This window comes from Sphaerodactylus townsendi, linkage group LG06 (assembly GCF_021028975.2).
Source record: "Sphaerodactylus townsendi isolate TG3544 linkage group LG06, MPM_Stown_v2.3, whole genome shotgun sequence".
Classification (NCBI taxonomy): Eukaryota; Metazoa; Chordata; class Lepidosauria; order Squamata; family Sphaerodactylidae; genus Sphaerodactylus; species Sphaerodactylus townsendi.
The window spans coordinates 1,681,466-1,705,797 of NC_059430.1; the positions used below are offsets into that span (position 1 = coordinate 1,681,466).

The following is a 24,332-nucleotide window of genomic DNA, read 5'->3' on the forward strand; positions in this document are numbered from 1 at the left end:
GCACGTCCAAGGAAATCCCGATGCCTGGATGAGCGAGGCGGCCGGTGCCGATGAGCGAGGCGGCCGAGCATCTGGGGCTCCTTGGGGGTGGAGGGACAGGAAGGCAAAGGGGGTGGGGGGAGGCGGGCCAGGAGGCCGAGGGGCCAGCCTTCCGTGTCCCAGGGTGACCGGCTGCTCTTGGAGACGTCTTGGTTTCCCTCGCACTGAGTGGTGTCCCCCCTCCCCGCGCACGAGGGGGCCGCTTCCGCTCTCCGTGCAGCCTGCCTGCCTGCCTGCCGCTGGATCTCTGGGGTGGCTCCGTTAATTAAGGGCGGCTTTTCCCCTGGGTGGCAGCTCTGAGCCTGGCGTGCCGCGTTCCCTCCTCTCCAGCAGGCTCTCCAGGAAGCTCTGAGGACTGCCAAGCAGGGAGGGGGGGGGGGCTGCCTTCAAAGGACGGCCTGACATATGGCCCTGCCCCTGCAGCCGCTGGGGGTGGAGTGGCCGGCATGCCTTCCTGCCGTCCAGGCTGCTGTGCTGGCTGGACGAGGGGCCCCCATCCTCCTTTAGAGTTGCATTGCTGCCTGTAATCGCAGCCACAGCAGCTCAAAGTGGGCACATCTTACCGGCCCCCTCTGTCCCTCCCAGGCGCCTGGCAAGGGGCCCCCGGCTGGCCGTGCCAGCAGCCTTCAGTGGCGCCTTCTGGCCCCACATCAGATGGTGAGGAAGGGGCTGGTGGCCCTGTGGAGCTGTCTCCCAGGCCACGTGTGGCCAGGTCTCCAAAGGCGGCCTGCGGGGGGGTGGAGGGTTGGCTCGGAAGCGCCCTCTCCTCTCCTCTCCTCTCCTCTCCTCTGGGGCTGGAGGGTAATTTTAGAACAGGGTCAGCGCTGCCATCTGAGCACGGGCTGGCGCATCGGCCGCTGCTGATCTCGCGCTTCCCTTGCCCGCTGGGGGCCGAGACCGCTGAGCCCTGGGCCGGCCGACTGGAGCTCCCGTCTTCCAGAGCTCGGCAAAATCCGCCTCCGTTCTCCGCTCCGCCTGCCTTTCCTGTAATAATCTCAGCACTTCGGCCTGTGCCAGCTCAGCACCTTCCCTGCCGGCTCCTTCAGGGATCGGGAGGAGAAGCTGGTTTTGTTTTGTTTATACCTTGTTTGTTTGTCAGTGCTAAATTCTGGTCCCCTCTGGCCGCGGGGGGTGCAGCCCAGGCGAGGAGGCAGGCCAGGGAAGAGGCCCGGTCTACCTCGCTGTGGTTGCTGTTCCACCTCTGCCCTCCTGCGTGTGTGTGTGTGTGTGTGTGTGCATTAAATGCTTGCTCAGCCATTCCCCGGCTGCGTCACGCACTTTATTTTGCAGAGGGGTTTTATCCTCCTAGGCTGAAGGTGTCGCTGCAGAGCTGAGCAGCCCTCCCAGCCCCCCTTTCCCTTCGATTGGGGAGGCGCCTGCTCTGCTCATCCCAAAGCTAGCAGAGGCTTTGCAGCCAGGGGTCACAGAGCTGACTAGGCAAGAGGGCAAGAAACCCTGGCTGGATCTGGGGGGGAGGGGGGGTGCATTTTGCCTGTGTTGTCAGATGGATTTGGAGCAGAGGCAATGGGCCAGTGAAATCCAGGGGGGTCCATCAGTGGAAAGTCCCATTCCCCAGATTCCAACATGTTCGCACGATTTTCCAAAGAGATAAAAGTGGAGGGCTTAAGCCATAGGAGAAGCTGAAAGGGGAAGTCGGGATCTCTCAGGACATTTGAGGACAGTTTAAACTCACCCTGATCTAAACCTCATTTGATGAAGGCAGGGGGCAAACCTCCAGGAGCAGATAGTAGGAAAACTCATTCCTGCAGCCAGCCAGTTCCCCTTTCAGGAGGAACAATAATGCCAAGAGGAGGCCCGACGGAGCCCAGAGAGGCAGGCTGAAGAGGTCGCGAAAACCCACAGCAAGAAACAGCACCTGCAGAAACATGGCTACCAGTCTGTGAGTCCTATATGATCTGAATTGCAAATGCCTCAGAATGGACCAGGTGCTCAGGAGCAGCAGCAGCAGCAGAAGGCCCTTGCTTTCACATCCTGCAGGTGAGCTCCCAAAGGCACCTGGTGGAATACTCACAGTAGAGAGAGGCTGTGGACTAAATGGACTCTGAAGTCACGATCCAACAGGCCAGTTCTGTATGTTCTGTATGCAAAGGGGTGGCTCCAACTGCCCGCGGGCATCTGCCAGGGGCACTGTCGGGGGCTGTTGGAATTCGATCCAGAGGTAATTGAAGAAGGATTGTTGGAGGAGGACAGAGAGAGTGAGAAGAGCCCCTCTTTGTGAGGGGGACCTTGGGGGAACTGTGCCCACCTGCAGTATAACAACTAGACTCAAGTCTGGCAGCACTTGGGATTGTCACAGCATAAGCTTTTGAGAGGCAAAGCGCCCCGAACTGCTGAACAGAGCTTTGAGTCTCTAAAGCTTACACCCTGAAAATCTCACGGGTCTCTCAGTTGCTGCTGGACTCAAATCTGGATGACAAAAGCAGATTTGAAAAGTTGAGAAACAAAATGGGAATAAGCATTGTCAGAGTCGGGCAGCATTTTCCTTTCAAGGAAGACATCGAATGCTGCAGAATTGCTGACTTCCAAACAATAATCGGTGTTAGTTAAAATTGCTTTATTAAAGAGACATTTATTAAGTACGTAATGGAGTGAGCCCCTCTTGAGGGAGTCTCTTTTAAAGGGAAGGGTCACCATCTTCAGGTGTTCTGTGAAACGCAGGAGAGTGTGTGGCTCAACTCTGGCGCTTCCAGATGTTAGGTAGGACTACAGGAATTCCCATCAGCCCTTGCCAAGTGGCTGGCCAGTGGGGCTGATGGGAAGTTGTCAAACCACTCAGGCTCAAAACTACGCCAGGGGAAGTGAATCCATACCTAATAATTAGGAAGGATTAAGAGCGATTGTGGGCAAAAGGGGAGAGGAGGTGGATGGGTATGCTGGGACGGTCCCTCACCAGGACAGGCGGGCCACTGCCTGCCACCTGCCTGCTGCCTGCCTGCATTAGTGTAGGTGTGTGTGTTTGCCTCCCTGCATGGCGCCTCCTGCGGAAGACCCAACAGAGGGAATGCTGCCAGAGAGACTCCCCTGCAGCTCTCCCGCTGCCTGCACCTGCCACCCGTCTGCCTGGAGCAACCAGTGATGGGGGCGTCCCAAGATCAATAACAATTCCACCCTTTTCCCTGTATCGGTAGAAAGTGACGGTTAAGAAAACAAATGGCCAGCGCTTGCTCATTATGTAATGCTGCAGGCTCTTGGGTGAAGCTCTTAAAGATGCCGAGGAGGAGGAGGAGGAGGAGGAGGGGGAGGCGTGGGCCTTTTCCGGGAGCCCGGTTGAGCCCCTTTTAGGGACACAAGGAGGGCAAGCGAATCAGAGTAGCCCCTGTGTAAGCAACATTATTGAACAGGAGGCTAGAGAGAGGAGGGGGGTGGCTGAGGGGTGGGGATGGAGAGGCCACGGAGGCAGCACAGGAGTGTGGGTCGGGGCCCAAAGGTGACCTGCCTGGATGAACGGACTGCTAGCAGGGGGTGTGAGACCCCTCTTGCCAGAGCCAGGACTGACCACGGTGACAGTGGCTGTGCGGCTTAAGGAAGGAAGACAGGGGCTGCAGAGCCGTCTGGGATATGCGATCGCGTGCGTGCTACCTTGAGAGCCTTCCTGCCACCAGAGCCTGATAAGACACGTTCATGGAAGGGAGTCAGGCCCAGTTGTGGGAATGAGAGAGAAATAAACAGAAGAAGGAAGACCTGGGGGGTGGGTGGGGTAGAAGTCACACTTTTTTCGCCCCCAGTCTTTCCCAAAAGCACAAGGTGGCCATCCCTGTCACAAACTTTGCAAACAAAAATATGGGCATAAAAGACCACCGGCCGTTCACCAATCAATATCCCAGCAAACCCTCAATTGGTTCATTAAATGATGGTACAGAAACCTCTGTGGTTGTCAGCTACTTGTCTGAGAGACTGGCGAGGGGTCTCCCTGCCTCAGGAAGGCCGGGCACAGGGGAGTCTTGTATGAGAGATGAGGCTGAGACTGCCTGCTCTAGGGTAGAGGGGAGTTCTGTGTACCCACTCTGGCCAGAGATCCTTTGTCTGACATGCCCACCATCTGAGCCAGGGAGTGCTGGAGCATCGGGCCTCCTTCTAGCCTCTGGTTCCCTGCGATGATGGGCTCTGGGGGCATCCCTCGGTGCCCAGACTCTGCTGTGAGGTTGGCATGGAGGGAGGGAGGGAGGTGAGCAGTGGGCCTGCCAGGGGTCTCCTGGGGGGCATTTAGCAGGTCCTGCGACGTCCAGCTCTTGGGCTGCTTTTACAGGGCGGAACAGTCCCCTCCCAGGCCCAGAGCTGCCCTTTTGCCAGGAACAGGGGAGGGGGCGTCTAAAAGCGGAAAAGGTTTCTCCAATGCACCCGACTGCACCACGGATCCTGCACCTGCTGGCTTCATAGCCAGAACACAAGAGCTAGCCTGCTGGGATCAGACCAGAGTCCATCTAGGTCCAGCATTCTGCTACTGCGCCAGTAGGCCCAACAGGTTGCAGCTTTGAGGAAACTCAGCGTCAGGAGGTGGAAAGCAAGGGAGCCTTCTGCTGCTGCTGCTGCTGCCCTGGAGCACCTGGTCTGCTCAGGCATTTGCCAACCTCAGATCGAGGAGGATCAGATTGGGGGGAGCCATAAGATGGAACTTCTCCTCCATCCCAATCTGTCCAAGCCCCTTTAAAACTGTCCCAGGTGGTGGCCATCACCACCTCCTGTGGCAGCATATTCCAGAACACCATGATCACCGTTGCGTGAGAAAATGGTGTTTCCCTTTGACCAGTCCTAATTCTTCCCCAGCATTTTCAATGGGTGCCCCCTGGTTCTAATCAGGCAACAGGTGTGGGGACCCCTCCCCCGCTCCACTGGGCCTTTGACCTGGCAGGTTCTTGGCCCTGACACCTTCTCTTTGGACACATTTCAACAACCCTCAATATGGTGCAGTGGTTAGAGCTGGGAGACTCTTTCGAATCCCTGTTCATGTCGTGGAAGCCTGCTGGGTGACCTTCAGCCAGGTACACACAGTCTGCCGACCCTACCTCCCGAGGGACGAGGAGGGAACCATGAGCAGGAGGACAGCGTCCCAGCCCAAGGGAGGAGCAGTGGCATACAAAATTCCAGCCAAATGAGAAAAGAATGAGCTGTTTCATGGTAAGCTTGAAGCACCCCCCCACTTTGGGATCCTGCCCAGGGGGCTACTTGCTCACAAACAGACCCACCATCTCCTCTGTTGGCCACTGATCTCTAGCCCTTCCCCGCCACCCCATAATGTCCCAGGGCTGAATCAAACCTCCTCCTCCAACTGCGTGGAATGCGGCTCTGCCCTTCTGAGCTCCCAAACAGCTGAGCCAAGGAAGGTGCCTGCTGTCAGTTGTTCAAGTGGGGTACCTGGAAAACCTGCGCACGGCATCCCCAATGTGGGGGGGGGGGCTTCCCGTGTGCTGCTGCGCTGCTCCTCTCTCCAGCTGATGTTTTGAGCCTGATCAGTTGAGGAGGGATCAGCTCAGACTCTCCCCCCCTTCCCCGCATCAACTCTGCCGCTACCCTGTTTGTGAGGAGGGCCTGAACACTCCCAGGGAGGGGCCTTGCTGGCCCCCCCTCCAGCCACTGCACTGGCTGGCCTCGGGAGGAGGACATCTGCTCACGACGCGGAAACCCCTCTCCCTTTCCCGTCTCTCTTACGCAACCACTTATCCACAGTTGAGAGCAGTTTCCGGCTGGGCCTGGCCACACGGCTGCAGCTGCTGGGCGGCAGTGGAAACACCACCGGGAGTGATTCCACTGCGTGGAGGAGCAGAGGTGGCGCTTGCGTGGCTGTCTGGCCGCCCTCGAGGGGCTGCCAACGCTGGTCATTGGGCTGCCTGCCTGCTTCTGGACAGGTCTCTCCCACCAGCCCTGGGTCTGGTGCATCTGGTGCCCTTGGCAGCATGGAGGAGTTGCCTGGGACATGCCCTTTCAGGAGCATTTTCCCAGAATGCCAGCTCCTCATGGGAAGGCCCACCGTGCAGGCCCAGAGGCTACGCCTCCAGGGTGTTGGGAAGGCTGCTGCGTTGAGCCGGGCTCTGTTCTGGCTCCAGAGTCCAACCCAAGGGAAGGTTGGCTCCCTGGGCAGTGAACACCTGGGAGAGGAAATCTGTGCCACTGGGTCTGCACCCGGGCACCTGGCTGCGCTATGCCCACCATGGAGGAGCTCAGAGCAGGGAGCAGCCTGTGTTGGGGTTTTGTCCCCAGGACTCCAGAAGCAGGTGGGGGCTGCACTGAAAGCCGCTGTCACTACGTTTCAGCCCTGGCGAGGGAGGACTCTCTCTCTCTCTCTCTCTCTCTCTCACACACACACACACACACACACACCCCAGGTTCCTGATGCTGGGCAGGTGACGGAGGCCACTTGGCAAGAGAGGAGGGAGGGGGAGAGGCCGGCTGCTACAGAACCCAAACACCTTCTCATTTCCCCGTGCCTGAGAAACATCGTCTCTGGCAGCTGACTCACCAACGGAGGTGAAGCTGTGGGCAGGTCGATGACTAGCAGCCGACAGCGTGCTGAGGTGATGATTTAGTGAGGGAGAGAAGGGCCTGTCCCTTTGCTGCGATACAATCAGAAGTGGGGGCTTTGCCTTATTGGCACTGATTCCTCCCTGGACAATTAGCAGCTACGGAGTGGCGCTCGTGGGGGCACCCGGGAGGGAGCAGGACAGCTCTGTTGGAGGCCTGAGAGATCAACAAGAGTTTGGGACTGTGGTTTCAGGAGGCATTCAGGGGTTGTGGGTCCGTGGCACTTGAACACTTGGCCGGTTGCTGCTGGGTGCCTCTTCCCCCCAGCTTCCAATTTTGGCTTTTGCATAAGTCTCAGCAGGAGGAAGGGGGCAGGCGCAGCGGCACTCCTCAGATCTGGAGAGCTGAGGTGGGGTCAGGCTGCCAGAACATAAGTGTCAAGCTTCATGACCCCTCCAGATGTTATGGACTACAGTTCCCATCATCCCCTGCCAGCATGATGCTGGCAGGGTGTGAACTGTAGTCCCTTTATCTGGAGAGGCTTGGCCCTATGGCACAGAAAGGAAGACCACGAGGAAGATTCTGCTGAGGGAGCAGTGACAAGCCACCTCGCTCCTCCCTGCCTGGAGAGCCTTGCTGGGAGCTGCCAGAAGTCAACAATGACTTGGCCAGTTGCTTTTCAGATGTGCGCACCCAGACACACCTGCCTCCCTGCTCCTCCTCGTGCAGCTGTCTCCTCCGGGCCTGGAGAACAGGGGACCCTCTTTGGATGCAGAGCCTGCTGCTGTGTGCTCACTGGGCACTGAGGGTCCCTCTCCTGGTGCCAGAGTTCCTTCTCCGCCACCCCCTCCCTGGCTGTCCCAAAGGCCCCCAGGCCTTGCTGCCTGCACATTTCCAAGCGCCTGTCTGGTGCCTCCGGGCCCGGCTGCACAGAGGGAGCGTCTGCTCAGACTGGTTCTGCCTTCTGTCCTCTCATGTCTCCCAACAAGCCTGTGAAATTGGTTGGACTGAGGCTGGGTGATTCCTCGGGATCTTTGTGGCAGAGGCAGCATTCGAATCCAGGCCACTCCAGTCCTAGTTCTGTGTTCTCTCCAGCTCTCCTCCCTGCTGTGGACAGGGCACCCTTGCAGGGCTCCTGAGAGGATTTGATCTAAAGACTTGAAATGTGCTGGTAATGTCATAGATCCGTGGTGGCGAACGCGGCACTCCAGATGTCATGGACTACAATTCCCATCAGCCCCTGCCAGCATGGCCAGTGGCCATGCTGGTGGGAAGTGATGAGGAGCCTGATCCACGCTTGCCTGAGTGCCATTCATCTGGAATGATGTTTTATTATTTTAAAAATTACACCTGCACCCTGCCCCCCCACCCTGGCTGCAGCCAGGAGGACGACTCAGTGTTTTAAAGCAAGCCAGAATCTGCCCCTAGGAATGCTGGGGGAGGGGGCGGCTTCCTTGGCAGCAAGACGGGGCTGCCGGCCGTCCCGTGGCTGCCCACCCTGCCCTTCCTCCGGGGTGCTCGGAGCAGCCTGCCCGGCTCTCCCTCCCCCCCTCTTGTCCTCACAAGGATCCCTGTAGAAGGTCCCGGGCAGGCAGGGAACTGGCCAGAGGCGCCCAGGCACCGGCCGAGGCGAGGCACCAACCCAGGACTCGTGGGCTCTGAACCTGGAAGGTTCTGTTTGTCCCATTGGTGGGCGGGCGGGTGGGGGGTGGTAGCCCAGTTTAAGGCTGTATGACAGCCAGACCAGCAGACTTGCCTTCCTCTGACCACGGCATCCTCGTTGTGAATGGGAGGGCAGGTAGCCCATGTCCAGACCAGCCTCCCCCCCCCAGCCCTCAGTGGGGCCCTCTGCCACCCCCCACCCCCCCTGGAAGCCAGCCATCGCGGCCTCGGAGTGTGAGGCGCTGCAGCAGCGTGCCTGGGAGGGCAATTAGCAACTCATTAGCACGGTGCTGTTTCAGACGGCCCGCTCATGACCACAGGCTGGGTGTTTTACCAGCCCGCGTGCGAAACGGCAACTTCCTTAGCACTCGAGAATTAATATTTATATTCACAACTGAACAGGCTGTGTGCGCACCGGCGAGGGCCACGAGCGTCCCCCATCGACCAGTGCCCGTTACAAGCTTCGAGGGAAGCAGTGGGGGGGGCCTCTGGGTAGGAAGGGAGTAGGCGGGTGGCAGCCTCTTCCAGCCATTGCCGAACCGCTTTGTGCATCACTGGGTGAGAACTCCAGTGCGGAAGGGGTTGTGTGAACACATGGGGAGAGGAATTTGACATATAGAAGAGAAAGAAAGAAGAGTTTGGATTTATATCCCCCTTTCTCTCCTGGAGGGCTCAAGGGGAGGCTGACAATCTCTGCCCTTCCCCTCACAACAAGCTTGATGAGGTGGGTGGGGCTGAGAGCTCCGGCTTATAGACTTGGCAGGTCCCCAGCTGGCGTGTGTGGGAGTGCAGGCTATCTAATTCCCCAGATAAGCCTCCACAGCTCAGGCGGCAGAGTGGGGGAATCAAGCCCAGTTCCTCCATCCCAGAATGCCTGCTCTTAACCACTACGCCACTGCTGCCCAAAATATAGGGCTATTTGTTCTCTGGTTTAGGGCACAGACAACTCCAAAGGCCCGTGATGTTGTCAGAACAGGAAAACCAAGAAGGGAGAAGTCTGCAAAGGACATGTGCCAATCTTACAACAACTCCTAAGGGAGGGTCTTGCTGCCCCCGGCCTTTACTGTGCCAGGAGACAGCTGGCTGAGACCTTCATCTGCTACAGCCAGCAAGTGATGTGAACAGGTCGTGTTGAGACCTGTGTCCCTGGAAGACCTGCGAAAACATCATTTGGAAGGAGCTCTCCTGCTAGGGCTGAATTCCCAGAGTGGGTGGGGGGGGGGGTCAAGGCAGCACAGGCTTCAGGCAGGAGGGATTTGCTTTTAGGTCTGAAGCTTGACCGTCTGGAGGTTCCCTAAGGCAGGGTCTTCAAACTATAGCCCACTCCAGATGTTCATGGACTAATTCCCATCAGCCTGCCAGCATGTCCCAAGTGGTGAGAACAAAGCGGGTAGCAGGTCACCTTCTGAGCCGACCTATTCTCTGGAGTGTCGGTGTCCCTGGTAACAAGGAAACAGATATTGATAACTTGTCGGGCTTTTGGTGGCCCGTCACCGGAGTGTGTTGTGGGTTTTCAGGGCTGTATAGCTGTTCCAGTAGCATTTTCTCCTGATGTTTTAAGCCTGCATCTGTGACAGGAGAAATGCTACTGGAAAACCTTCCCTTGGCCTGCGCTCAAAGCTGAGAACTCCTACTTGGCATCAGGAGCCCCAGCAGGAAACCCCCCCTCTTTCCTCCTCCCGGCTGCACAAAGTGGGGGGTGGCAGAGGAGAAAAGCCCCACCCTCAAGGGTCTTGTTTTTTTTGTTAGGAAAGGCTCCTGGCTCCATTCTCCTCTTCCCCGCCCTCCATGTTCGATCCTCTTCCCAGGCCAAATGACCCAGGCGACCTTCCTGCTCATCTCTGCCCTATCTGGCCAGAGGGGTCGTCCACTCACTGTAGCTTCTGCAATGTGGCTCCCCCAAGGGCTTGCAATAGGCAACTCTCTGTCACGGATTCTGCCTTCTGAGAACGGCTCCAACGGGGTGTTATGGCCGAAGACCCCTGAATCTCCAGCCCCTCTGCTCCACAGCCCAGATTGAGGCCACCGTGGCCTCTGCTGACCAGCCCTGGCCTCCCTTTGCCCAGCCATATTGGAGGTGGCCGTAGGCAAGGCTCTCTAGGCCGCTGAATTGGCCAGGCCGCTCTTCCTGGCCCACACCACAATGCTAGGAGAGGGTTACACCAGAGGGGAAGGAAAGCACAACACAGGAGCTCCGGAGTTGCTCCCGAGGAGTCCTGCTGCTTTAGACAAAGGTCCTTCCGGCGAGAGGGGCTGCCCCACCTTCAAGGTCTCCTGAACACCGGTGAGGCCCGCGACCGCCTTCCGAAAAAAAGTCTTTGGCTAGCCCTTCTTCCTGGGGACTTCACCGCTCAGGCCGGGGCTCCGACCTCTCCCTCTGAGTGGCAGAAGGCCCTGGTCATCTAGCAGTTCTCCCAGGGCGAATTTCAGGGGGAGTCCATGCATCTGACCCTCGAGCCCTGGGGGTGAGGGGAGCACTTCTGTTCCAACCCTCAGTGGGAGCGAGCATCCCTGTTTACCTCCTTTGAGGGCCACCCCCCTGCTGCCAGCTGCCCCAATGCTTCCTTTTTGAGGAACTGCCCAGTGGGTGGAGGACAGGCAATCCAGGTCTGGGGCAGCACCCCCCAAGAGGGAAGGAACAGCTCCCCTCGGCCCTGGCCCAGGACTCGGGCATGGCCAGACAGCTGCCCACTGGAACGTCCTTGTCCGGGCTGCTCTCAGCCCAACCCCTGGCTGACTGTCCAAACACTGGGCTCCTCCTCCAAGGCGGCTCCCCGGCAGCCCCCTCAGCAGACGTGGGGGGCACCACCCGCGACCTAAGCTCCTTTGCAGAGGAGCGAGGCCGCGGGGCAACCGTTGCCCTAGGATGGATTCCCTCCCAACAACAGGTTGCTGTTTGGTTTCTGACCATGAAAACCCAAAGAGGAGTCCTGCTGGATCCCCCCAGTGAGGTCCATCTTGTCCAGTGCCCTGTTCCCGACAGTGGCCGGCCAGATGCCCCAGGGAAGAGGCCGGAAGTGGGCGGCGGGGACTGTATCCCTGGGTCCAATTCAGGGGCCAACGTGACCTTCCACGTCCCCTCGGTGGCCCTCAGCCAGCCCAGCTTGCAGCTGCCATCAGCTGACCCCTTCTTAACCTACCCAACTGTGCTCTTTGGAGGCCTTCTGAGACCAGGCCAAGAACCTCTCCGTGGTGGGCTGCATTGTTGGCGTCCCCTCCCCAGGAGGACTCGTGAGCCCCCCCCCCCCTTGCTATCTTCAGCCAGCGGATGAAGGCTCCTTTGTTTGTTTTGTGTGGCTGCCGCCTTCGTGCAGATTTTTTGCTTTTGGTTTTAAACGGCTTTTAGGGTTGTTTTAAAATGCGCTGCTTGTAGTTTTTAGTCACCTTGGTAGCTTTGCTTGGGCAGAGAGGAATATAAATGATCCCTCCAGCGAGGCTGTGGGCCGCGGCTCTCCCACAGCTCGGCTCACGACTCCCCAGCACCCGGAAGCGTTCTGCCCCTTGGCCCGTTCGGTCGAGCCCACCTGGCTCTTGTGCTTCACAGCCTCCTCAATGAACCCCGCCGCGCCCTGTGGAACTCCAGCAAAGCCCGGGCTGGGGTTGCATGCAGGGTTGGGGGCATTGAGTCGAGAGCTCCTGGGAAGTTCTGCAGGGGGGGGATCTGGGGGCAGTTCCAGACGCTCGTTGTGCCTACAATGCGAGGGTTGCCGTCATGGGTTTGTGGAGTATTTCTGGTTTGCGGCCTAGCCATGGATCATCTGTGAGAAAGCCTTCCCGTGTAGGGGAGGGGCTGCCACTCAGAGGGAGGGTTTCCCGGCTAGATCCCCAGGACCCTCTCCTGCTCCAAAGAGATGGGGAGGAAGACCCTCCCCCGCGTGAGCCCCTGGCGAGCCGCAGAAGGTCAGAAGGGGGGTTCTCCTGCGGGCAGCTCTGCTGGGCTGGGGTGAGACCCAAGAGAAGTGAAATGGGCCCCCACGGCCACTGGGATGGCCACACATGGCCCTCCGCTGTCAGGCGTGGCAGGGAATCCTGCCCCCCTGTGGGGCTGTTTCTCCCTTGCCTGCCCTGACCTCTCGGGTGGCAGGAGGCTGTGCCCGCCAACTGCCTCCTGGCACTCGCTCTGAACTGGGCCCAGCAGAGAACACACCTGGGACCTTTTTGCCAGTGGGACAGGTGGCGCCCACTTCCACCCCCCCAAATTTTCCAGGCAGCAGGTGGAGGGCACCTTCGGGAGCTTGGGGACAGAGCTCAAGAGGTGGTTTCCCAAGCGCTTGCGTATTGACTGCGATAGCAGGTGCCTGTGCAGAAGTAGGAGACAGGGGCGGTCCCGGTTATGGAGTCTCGACACCTGCCGCCAGAGGTGCCTGCTGAAGGGAAGGAGTTTGTGGGAGGAGAGAAGGGTGGGGTGCCTCAAATCAGCAGCTTCTCTTCGCCTGCTATCCGGGGGGAGGGGGGCACGTTCGTGGTGGGATACAGGGGCCTTGACTGCCCAAGGGCAGGTGTGTGTCCTAGTGAGAGCCCCCCAAGCCCGTCTTGCTGGGATCCCCTCCTGAGGCCCCCTTGCCTGGTTTCTCCCATTTCTTTATCAGGCCCTTCTTCCATGGATAATAGAACCTCGATTCTTGCATAGATATTGAGGCCACCCCTGGCCCAGTAGGACAGCCGAGGCACCCAGAGGCCTCCCTAGCTGTGCATGTTGGAGCCAGCCCCAAAGACGCTCTCTGCCCCATCTCCGCCCCCTCTGCTGGCCTGCCGGGAGCTCCTCCTTTGGGCCGCCACCTAAGTGGCCGCTCTGCCCTGCCGAATGATCTCCCAGGTTGTGAGTCAGTCCTGGACGGGGCAGACGGAGGGAGCTGGGGGGCTTCCCCACTGCTGCCTGCTGGGCTGGGCTGCCGTGACTCACCTGCCTGAGTGAGGGGGCAGACAGAGGCCGCTGGGTGGGAGGGACCCAGCCAGGGCGCTTCTGCCTGGGAAGCCGCCGGGCTTTTCTGTGGGGGACAGGGGCCTTCACCTCCTCAGACCAAGCGACGTATCCGGAGGAGCAGTACCTGGCCTCTGCCCTGCCACCCACCTAGCCCCTTTGGGCTCTGCTCTGCCGACAGCCGAGGTGTGACCCGTGACGTCCCATCTAGAGCTGTCCACTCCCTGGCCCCCTGCTGCTGCCCACAGTCCTGTCCTGAGCTCTTCCCTTTTAACACTTGATCTTGTGCTGTTTGTTGAAGTCCCACAAAACTGACCACGCAGGATCAATATCCACACGTGAAGTTATTTGCCATCATAGAACATAGTGGCCGACCACAGCCACAGGGAGCGGTCAAGGGACGGCTGGCTCGTGGCACTATCCCACGTGGCTTCAGAGAAGGGGATCCGTGTGTGGTGGGGGGTGGGCCTTATCTCTCCACGGTCCTGTCTTTCAAGGCTGTGTGCTGTTGGTTTCTGGAGGGGGGGGCAAGCACCCAGGCCATTGTGGGGGCTCTGGACCCTTCAGGGCAGTCCTCGCCATGGAGAGCCCCGAGGAAGCCCGCTGGTGCCAGGGGTTGTGACGACCCGTCGCTTGGGCCATGGCACGGGGCCAAGGACAGCGGCGCACCCTGGAAGGGCCAGGGCAGCTTGGCTCTGGCAGGGGGGGGGGCGAGCCCAGGGAGGAGGGCGTCCAGAGCCCAGGTCGGCCCCCCATTCCCAGCAGACCCACGTTCCTATGGGGCTGGGGGGGCTGGTTCCATTGGGAAGGGACAGGAGTGATATTGTGAGTGAAGTGGTCACTTCCCTGGTTTTATTGCTGGAATGCAGATATGGAACCTACTTGGGTTTTACTGCACATTGCACTTCCTGCCTTTCTCCCCATCCTTCTCCCTCTCCTCAGTTTATCACCACAACAACCCTGTGGGGTGAGCTATGCTGGAATTATATGTGACCAGCCCAAGGTCACCGGGGGGCTTCCATGACAGTGAGGATTCAAGCCTGGATTTCCCAGATCCCTGGCCTAGCACTGGCAACCCGCGGCGTCCAGCTGGCTCTCTTTTGCGGTGGTTGTTGTGATACCCTTTATTCAATTCACTGGTACCCCTGACATCCTCACCGGGGGGGGGGGGGACCACGGCATCATTCCCCTCTCCTCCGTTTTATCCTCACACCAACCCTGTGATATGGGTCGTAACTGCGGACTGTCCCGATGGGATCCTTGCCATAGCTTCCCAACACCTTGCGTGGGGACCCCGATCCCAGTCCAACAAGCTCGAGTTCCCCCCACCCCAACGGCATTTGTGTAGCTCGCTTGTGCTATATAAACGGCTTCTTGAGCCTCAGCTGCTTGAGCTCTGCAGGAATCCAGGACCAGTCCAAGTGGAGGGGGGCGAGCGGTCGGGCGGCCTCTGGGCCCAGCTGCGCTCTTGGCAGCCCCCGAAGAGGCCTTGGCTGCTCTGTGGGGGGGGGGGGGTGTCCGCAGGGCCTAGGAGGCCTGCCTGGTCTTGCAATGGAGGGGTGGGTGGGGGATCCCCTACACTCTCCTGATGCCTCTGCTGTCCTGCCTTCTCCCAGCAGCCTCTGCTCACCAGAGCCTCACCAGGCCACAGCAGTGGGGCCGGGGGGGTCCTGCCCGTGCGCTCGGATTCCCAGGGGGCTCCTCTTCGCCCAAACACTGCTGGCCACCCACTCCCAAGGAGCAGGAAGAGAGCCCTGTCCATTGAGTCGCTGGCGCTGTGTGCCGCGTGCGTCTGCGCCTCCCCCCGCCCGGCCTCTACGTACAATTGGGGGCATTATTGACCGGGGTGTTTTAATAGAAAGGCAACATTAAAAGTCAAGCGTTCCACCCAACTCCTGCCGCTCCTGCCTGGTCCTTTTCTCCAGCCTTGCCTTCTCCAGGGCTGCGAGGGTCTGGGAAAGGGAGCCCCTGCATGGGTCGGGGAGGAGGACTGGGCACATGGGGGGAGAGAGAGAGAGCCTCCCCCCCCGCAAACAACGCGTGACCCCGAGCTGCAGCTGCCATGGCTGCTGCCGAGTTTGTCTCCGTGCACTGATGGATTGGAGCGATAAAAGCCAGCACGGATCTTGAAGGCTCCCAGCACTACATCCCCCCACCCCCGCAAGAGGCTGGGAATGGGCTGGTTCATCTCCCCCTCCTTCATATGGCCCAAGAGCCCCCCCCCCATGTCGAGTGGCCCGTGGTGCATTCCTGGCCCTACAGAGAGGCCCTCGTCCTCGGTGGCGGGGGTGGAGGGAAGGGGGAATGATGGCAGCACAGCCCAAAGCACAGAAGCTGGGGGGGGGGCGGTGCTGGGGCAGGGGGCTGCCTTCCCCCCCCCCAGGAGGCTGGACTGCTCCCCAAGTAGCCGCCTGCCTGCTCACTCGGGTCGGGTGGCCTTTAGCTCCGGGAACCAGCAGCCCTCCTGTCTGCCTCTGAGCCGCCCTCGGCCAAGGGGCTGGCACAGCTCAGGAGGCTGCGGGTGAGGGGCTGTTCTCCCATTGCCCCCCTCCCAAGCCGTGCTTCGTGGCACATGGCCACTTTAGGCAGGGAAGCCCTTCGATCAGAGCTCAGCCCTGACATTCCCACCTCCAGCTTTCTGAACACCCCACACCCCTCAGCCCTCGAGCAGAGCAGGCGTTCGCAGTGGGCCCACAGCCGGAGCGCCACGGAGGGACCAGGCTGCCCAGAGAAGCGGGGCTGCGGCCCACAAACCCTCCCCCCTTCCCTGTTTGCCATGGACGGCCCCCCCTTGGGTTTGGTACTGAGGCTTCGCCTGGGTTGGCAAAGGGCTGCTGCTGCTGGGGTGGGCGGGCGGGGGGGGGGGGGCAGGCTGCACTCTGAATCCCTCACTGGCTCCAGAGAGGCTCCTCCTAGCCTCAGGCCCTGCACCAAACGGCAGCCTGACCTCTCAGCCTCTGCCGCTGGAATGAATGGAGGGGGAGGGCGGCGGGGGGGGGGGCTCTAGCAGCTGAGCAATAACGAAAATTGACCCTGGGAGAGAGGCTGGGGTCACACCTCTGGTGCTCTGAGCCCCTGAAGGTCAGAGCTGCACCCTCTGACATCCTCCAGACATCCCTACTTGTCCCCCTCCCCACAAAAAGGACATCCACACCCGGCCGAGCTCGCCCAAGACGGGCAGAGGCTGCTCAGAGAACCCCTCCTCTCCTGCATCACAAACCAGAACCGCCGTCCCCCCCCCCCCCCCCCCCGCTTTCCCATTCTAGTTGCTTGGCAAGGTTTGAATTGGGGGTGCTGCTTCAACGTACCCTTGGAAGGGTAGGAGGTGTGCAGGGGGCTGTGTGCTCCCCCCCCCCCCGGTCACTGCAATTGGACTCTTGTGGCGGATTCTAGCACTTCAAATGTTTTTTTTTAATTCAAGGAATGGTGATTTTGCCATTTTTAAAAAATCAAATCTTTCTTGGGAAGGAGCCCTTTGGAGAGAGCTCCAGTAGCTCAGCTGCCCCGACCAGCACCGCAGACCTCCTTCCCAAAGCCCTCTGGAAAGGCGGCGGGGGATTCCTTCTCCCTGCCCCCCCTGCTGCCAACCCCCCCCCCCCCACACACACACACACATCCCCATGGCATTCAGTCTCACCCTTCAGGGATGTGGCATTATTACAAATTTTAACAATATTTATTAAAATACAAAAATACACTTGTCTCAGAGTTACAGTCAGATTAGTCTGGCTTTTGGATTCACCGCCTCTTCCTCCTTTTGACCAAACACCCAGCCCTAGAAAGCTGAAAGGAGCCACCGAAGTCACACCAGCAGCGGAAGCAGAGAATGCTCAGCACCCCCCACCCCCTCCTCCTCCTCTCCACCCCCCCACTCGCCACTGGGCATGCGGAGGGATGATTGCCCCCCCCCCGTCTCCTGTGGCATCTGCTGGCATTTTCCTGGGAGGGCACACTGGCGCCCTTTGAAGCCCTGGGTCTCCTCGCCACATCAGCAAAGGAAAGTACAGAAAGCACAGAATGGCTCTGTGGTGCTACAATCATCTGTCAAACTGCCTGCCTGCCAGCCTGACCCGCACACACACGCGCCCCCCCCCCCGCCCCCGTGTCCTTGTTCTGCCCGTGCAGCTCTGCGCACAGAGGGGTTAAATGGAACCGCAGGAATGTGCTGCAACGGGAGGGAAGCCACCGACCGACCGACAGACCGCCTGGCCGGCCTGCACAGCAGCTCTTCCTCTGGGAGAGGGCCGCATGTTTGTCCAGCGTGGCCGGCCCACCCCCACCCCCCACGGGCCCCTGGCACATGGTCAGCCACCCTGGGAGAGGGTGGCGCAGACGAATGCTGGTTTTGTGCGTGTGCGCCAGCGAGAGGGTGTTTGCTGCTTAACACAACCCCCTTCTCTCTCTGTCTCTCTCTCACCTTCGCTCTCTTTTAAAAATGGACTTTTATTGCATTTGTAACATTTTGGCACAGTACAAATCCATGGTGCGCATTTCTGTAAATAAGATAACTCTGCAAATACGGGGGGCGTTCCCCCCCCCCCCGTGGGCTTTCAGAAAGAGTGTCTTTATAGAAACGAATGTGTGGGGTTTTTTACTGCATCCTAAGTAACATCGTCTAAAAAGGGCAGACCCCGCCCCTCGCGAGCCCCCCGCCCCGATCTTGCAGCCTTCTGAACAGGTCCTCCATTCCAGACAACTTCCCGGTCGCCCTTGGTCCCCCCCCCCCTTTTGGAGGAGAGCCGCTGAAGGGGGGGTCGGGGGTCGGCTTCCTCTTCCCCACTAGCACTTCCATGTTAGAAAATAGGGGATTGTTTTTGTACACTCCAAGTGTCGTTTGCGTCTCTTCTCTCAGCCCACAGACTTAATATATAAGCATATACAAGAAAAATTCTGCCCCCCCCCCGCCCACCCCCACCTCTCTGTACAAAAGTTGATGTCGTTTTCTGTGTTGTGCATTCTATTGCATTTTGTTTAATAATGGGGGGGGGGGGAGAGGAAAGGAGGAGTCATATTTGCGTTTCCTGCACTTTCTCCTGGGGGTGGGTCTGAATTATATAAGGTTCGGCAATAGTCGTGACCGTGGGGTGCAGCGAGTTCCCTAGGCAGTTTTCTGTCCAGTGGGCCCCGTGGGACGCTTTGTAAGTATTGTAGTTAATGTGGTCATGAATAGCCGGCAGTACAACTGCCCCCTCACCTGATCCACCCGTGGTCCCCGAAGGGGTGGCTGGAGGTGCCGCCGCCGGAGGGGCCGAAATGTCTTCGTCCACTTGGATAATCTCCACGGTCGGGCCGACCGTCCGCAGTTAGCTCGCTGCTGGTGCCCTCTTCGCGATGATTTGTAAAGACAATCAACATGGTCCGCCAGTAACGGCGTCCGCGACACAAAGCGTAACAATGATGATCTTGGTGGTCTTCATCACATCGTCCAGGCTGGTCTGCATCAGCCGTTGGCATTCGGCTGGCGGGGTCCTGCGGTGACGGTGGTCTGGATGAGCGATTGGTGGTATTGGTGCCAGCCGGCTGGTACCCGATGAGCGTGGTGGAGCTACCCGGCTTGGTGAGCTTGGGGAAGATGTCCTCGGCGGCGATCGCCTCGGTGGTTTCCACCGCGGACGGGCGGGGTGGGGATGCCAGCAGTTGGAGGTGTTGAGCTCGGCCGTGCTCACGTTGAGGTAGGCCGAGGCGTTGGAATTCCCCGCCACGTTGGTGACCATGCAAGTGTACACCCCCGTGTCGGTGAGGAAAACCTGGGAGAAGTTCAGCGTGCCGTCGTTGAGGACGCGGAGATCCTTGAGTGATTTGGCAGCATTAGCTCCAGGACTGGTACCGTTGGGGAACAGCAACCGGGACGCACGAGGACATGGAAGCGTCGCGGCACACCTGAGCTCGACCACCCTCCCACCGGAGATGTTGAGGGTCAGCCGAGCGTCCATGATGAAGGGGCGGTACTATGGAAGCGCGGTCTGGTCCACCTCCACCAGAACTTGCCCCAGGCGGAACGGGCGTGGCAGCGGCCGCAGCAGGTGGAGTTGGTGGGGATGTACTCCCGCAGCCACCAGGAGAGCCAGAGGATGTCGCAGTCGCAGCTCCAGGGGTTGTGGTGCAGGTGGAGCTCCACCAGGTACCTCAGCGGGGCGAAGAGGTCGTGGGGCAGCGAGGTGAGGTTGTTGTGGGCCAGGTTGAGCTCCACCAGGGCGGTGAGGTCGTCGAAGGCGTTGCGCTCGATGAGGCCGATCTGGGAGCTCATGATCCAGAGCTTCTTGAGCGACTTGAGCCCGTGGAAGGAGCCCGGCCGGATGGCGGGGAAGTGGTTGCCGGACATCTCCAGCTCCTCCAGGCCCACCAAGGGGCGCAGGTTGGGCATGTCGCGCATGTTGCACATGCCCAGGTTCAGGTACTTGAGGTTGTGGAAAATTTCGAAGCCCTCGGCTCGAGAGGCGTGTGCCGAGCTTGCGCAGCTCACCCAGGTCCAGGCGCATGAGGGAGGGCACGCGGTTGAAGGCGTAGGAGGAGATGCTCTCGATGGGGTTGTTGCGCAGCCAGAGCTCGCGCAGCTTGGACAGGTACTCGAAGGCCCCGCTGGGCACCACCGTCAGCCAGTTGTCGAAGAGCTCGAGGGTGTTGAGGCTGGCCAGGCCGTTGAAGGCGCCCACCTCGATCTGGCGGATGGCGTTGCGGCCCAGCTGCAGCACTTCCAGGTGGTGCAGGTGGCGGAAGGTGTCGGCCTGGATGCGCCGGATGCCGTTCTCCATCAGGTTGAGGTGCCGCGTGTTGGCGGGGATGCCGGCCGGCACCTCGGCCAGCCCGCGCCGCGTGCACACCACCTTGCTGAACTGGTTAGTGCACGAGCACACGGACGGGCAGCCCGGGGGCCCCGCCAGCCCCCCCGCCGCCGCCGCCGCCGCCGCCGCGCAGCCCAGCCACGTCTGCACCGCCAGGTACACGGCCAGCGGCAGCGGGCAGCACCAGCAACGCTTAGCACTCGGGGCGCAGCGGCGGCGCGTGGGCGACGAGAACCGCCGGCGACCGCAGGAACATTGGCCAGAGGCCACGTCCATAATTCACCATGGCGGGGGGAGGGGGGAGGGCGGGGAGGGGCGTCGAGCGGGGAGAGCCGGCCCGCCTCCCGCCTCAGCCCCCGCCGCCGCCGCCGCCGCCGCCTCCCGCGCTGCTCTCCATCCGACGGCGGGGCCGGCTTGGCGCGGGGCTGCCCGTGTCGTCGTCGTCGTCGTCCTCCTCCTCCTCCTCCTCCCGGGGGCGTCGGGGCGCAGCGCTGCGGGCGGGGCTGGCCGGGCGCCCTCCTCCTCCTCCTCCTCCTCCTCCTCCTCCTCGGGCCGGCGAGCTGCAGCCTCCTCCGGCGCGTCCAACTAGGGGCGGCTCTGCGGCTGCGAGCGGGTGGCGGCTTCGGCGTGGGGCCCTTTCCGGCGGGGCGGCGGCGGCGGCGGCGGGGCGGCGGGCCGGGGGCGTCGTTGGGCCGGGCCGGGCTGGCGACGGGGAGGCCGCGGCATGGCGGGCCGGGCCGGGCGAGGGCGAGGCGTCCGGCCGGCGCTGTGTGCGCGGCGGCAGCGGCGGCGGCGGCTCCGTCAAGGGGCGGCCCCGGGGGCGGGCTGCGGCAGCGCCTGCGCCTCCCTCCCCCGTGCCTGGCTCAGCGCCTCGCCAGCCCCTCCACTGCCGCAGCGGGCGGGGCTGCGGCGGCGGCAACGGCGGCCCGGCCCATCGCCACCGGCCCCGGCGGACCCCCGGGGGCCCGGCTGCTCCCTGCGGCGGCGGCGGCGGCTGGCCGGTGGCGGCGGCGGCGGCGGGGCTCCGGGGGGGCTCCTGCGGCGGCGGCGGCTCCTCCCCCCGATGCCGCTGCTGGTGCTGGTGGTGCCGGTCCCGGTGGCGCAGGCGGCTGCCGCCCGGGCGGCTCTCGCATCCTTTTGTCCTTCACTCCGAGCGGGAAGCTGCCGCCGCCGCCGCCGCTGACGCACGGGCTGCTCGGGCACGGCTGCGGGAGGGGGGGCGGGCGGGCGGGCGGGCGAGAGAGCCGGAGCCCCCTCCTTCCTTCCTTCCCTGCCTGCCTCCGGGGGCGGCGCTCGCTCGCTCGCTCCTCCCGCCACCGGCCACGCGGAGCCCCCGGCCGCTGCCTGCCTGAGCCGGGCGCCCCTCGAGCCTGGCCGCCGAGGGAGGAGGCAAAGAGGACGCCCCCGCTCGGCTCGGCTGGGCTGGCGGGGTCGGCCTTTAGCGGCGGCATTGGCCCGGGGGGGGGGGGGGCTTGGCCCCGGGGCCGCAGCAGGTGGGACCCTCTACCCCCCCCCCTCTGTTCCTCGTCCGCCGGCCCCCGACGGAGGGGGCTCCGAGTCCGGGCGCCGGGACAAGTAAGGACCCCGCGGCGGCGGGGGGGGGGGGCAGCCTTGCTTTGGAGGTCCTCGGAAGCCTCCGGCCCCTGCGGAGCCACCGGGACTGTCCTGAGGACAGCTTGGAGCAGGTGGAGGAGGGGGGGAGCCAGGTCACCTCTGTGCCCGTCCCGCCCCCCCCCCCCGCTCCGTGGGCCAGAAGCGTTCCGGGGCTGCCGCCGCCGCAGGAGGAGCCGACCACAATCCGGGCCTGCCTCGCGGGGAGGGCCAGGCCGAAGGGCTTCCACTGTCCCTCCCAGGCCGGACGACGTGGTTTCTCTTGGGGGGCGGCCAGGAAGAGGCTCCCTTTTGCAGCGAGGTCCATTTGGATCTAGCACCACTCCGAGCTTGCCAGCCAGGGCCAGTGGACGAGGCAACCCTCCCGCCCGGACTCTCTGGGGGCTGCCAGCCGGAGAGGGGGCTTTTTTGGCCCCAGGGAGTGTGGGGCAGGTTAAGTAGGACCTCCTTGTGTGTGGCTTCCAGGATCCCCCCCGCCCCCAAGATGCTGGGCTGCACTGCAGGGACCCCACTTGGCTCTGCCCAGCAGGGAAATAGTTCTTGCAGAGAGGCAGGAGGCTCCAGGCCAAGGGGGCGGTGGTCCTGCCCAGGAGCCTATTTCCTCCCACCGACCTGGAAGGTCCTCCACACCGAAGACCCAGAGGAAACCAGGGGCCAAAGATCCTCCCAGCAAGTGCAGGGCAGAGCGGGGTGGGGTGGGGGCTGCACTCTGGAATGTAGAGAGGGCAGGGCAAACCCCGTAAGGTTGTTGAGAGGAAGGGGGGGTTGCCGGGTGGCTGCCTCGTGCCCTTTGGCCAATAGCAGGGGGGCTGAGTTTGCATAGAGGTTTGTGGGGGTCACTCAACCCTTGCTCATGATGGGCTTGTGGCTTGTGTCTGACTATGCTTGGGGGGTAAGGGGAAGAGCTTATGGGAAACGTAATGGGGGGGGTGGGAGTTCCTGCTTCTTGTCCACCCCTCTGTCCTGTTTTGATCTCCCCCCCTTTTCTGCAGGGTGCTGGGGGAAGTGTGGGTGAGTCTTCGTCTCCCAGTGGAATAGGTTGAGCAAGAGAGGGACCAGACCAAGGTTACCCGGTGAACTCTGTGGCTGCGTAGAGACGAACCCGGGTCTTCTGGAGTCTGCTGTGTCTGAGTCGCCCTGTGTTTGAGCGACGGGGGGGGGGGGCGTGTGTGTCTTGTGGTGGCCCCCATCCTTGCCTTGACGTACCACTAGATGTCAACGGTGGCCCGTTCTCCTGGCGGGGAGGGGTGGGAGCACTTGGCAGAGGGGGAGGGGTCTGTGGTATAGAGGCCAGCATCGTTCTGGCCGCCCCCCCCCCTTGTTGGTGGAGGTGGTCTCAGCTGAATGGGCTGTTTGGCCCCCTGACTCCCCCGCGCCCTTGCTGGGCTGCCCCGGCTCCCCGTGAGGCCCGCCTGCCGCCTGCATCGAAGTGTGGCTAATCTGAACTGATTTCTGGAATTAAAATTTCCTGTGTCTCGGCCGGCTGTCTTCTCTCTGCCTGGTTATTGTATTGGCATTTCCGGTCAAACCCCGAGCGGGTGTCTCCCCACCCTTCCTGTTCCTGGGTTCTGGTCCTCCCAGGCCGGATGACCGCTGGCCGGCCGCTTGCTCTGCTCCCACCTGGACGGGACCCTCAAAATCACCGACAGCAGCACAGTAGCCAGCAGCCGAGAGGCCTTCCAGCAGCCATATGGAGTGCAAAAGGGAGGTGCTTCGGCCACGTGGATGGCCTGCCATTGCTCCTGAGGGCTGGAGAAGAGAGGGTCTCCTCTGCCTTTCACCAGCAGGTGTTTGAGATGGGGAACTGGGCCTGGATTCCTAGGGTCCCTCCCCCCACCCCCCAAGCACTAAGCTGCTACCAATATTTAGCCTAACTGAGATATTTGGGTTTTGGCATCACATCCCTGAACATGCAATTGAACTGCAGAAAGGATCATAGAATCCTAGAGTTGGAAGGACCCTAGAGGCCATCTAGTCCAACCCCCTGCTCAATGTGGAATCAGCTTGGAGCATCGCAGGCTGCTGCTTACAGTGCCAGTGACGGGGAGCTCGCCACAGCTTGTTGGTTTATTTACCACCGTTCCCACTGCAATTCAAGAGGAAGTCAATTCAATCTAGTAAGCAATGCAATAGGACTGGGATTAGAAAAACCTGAAACAAATTAGAGATGTGATGTTAAATGGTGCAGAAAATGGTGATGCACAATAATTTGTGTAGAGAACAGGTAATGCGTATCATATATATACAATGGTCTAGTCCACAGTCGTTTTTCCTTTGTACAGTAGCCTTCCTGACCCATTCCATAACAATGCAGGCTTATTACCTTGATAGAAATGCTCTCCTGAACAATTCAGTTTTGCGTCACTTGCGGAACGGCAGACACGTGGGAGCCTTCTGGACTTCTGTCAGGCTGGGCGGAACAGAGAAGGCCCCTGTGAACAGACAGACTCCGACGTGGGTCAAGTGGGGGGCATGGCGGCCTTTCACGGCCTTCCCAACCAGTCTGACCTTTATCTTACCAGGATTCAGCTTCAGTTTGTTCCGCCCTGACCTGTTTAACCCCAGCAGTTGGGGGAGACTCTGGACCTCTATTGCACAGCCAGGAGGTTGGGATAGAGAGCTGGCCAGTGTCTGGATGGCACCCAAATCCCAAAGTATGAATGGTTTATCCTCCGGGTTTGGCATGGGGATCGAACAGCTGCAACCCTATGTAGTCTCACCGGACAAACACCGCCATGCAGCAGTGGCGTAGGAGGTTAAGAGCTCGTGTATCTAATCTGGAGGAACCGGGTTTGATTCCCAGCTCTGCCGCCTGAGCTGTGGAGGCTTCTCTGGGGAAT

At 61.0% G+C, this 24,332-nt stretch overlaps 2 protein-coding genes across 2 annotated transcripts in view; one reads left to right on the forward strand and one right to left on the reverse strand.

The window, feature by feature from the left end:
• The window catches only part of SND1 (staphylococcal nuclease and tudor domain containing 1), a 242,458-nt gene that overhangs the window by 185,592 nt on the left and 32,534 nt on the right, over positions 1-24,332 (forward strand). The window lies entirely within an intron of this gene.
• LRRC4 (leucine rich repeat containing 4) lies at positions 16,757-20,562 on the reverse strand. The gene is given in 5 exon segments (XM_048499491.1): positions 16,757-18,571; positions 18,573-18,730; positions 18,733-19,100; positions 19,103-19,521; positions 19,523-20,562. Coding segments are annotated over 5 exon segments (2,046 nt in total). The 5' UTR covers positions 20,158-20,562; the 3' UTR covers positions 16,757-18,105.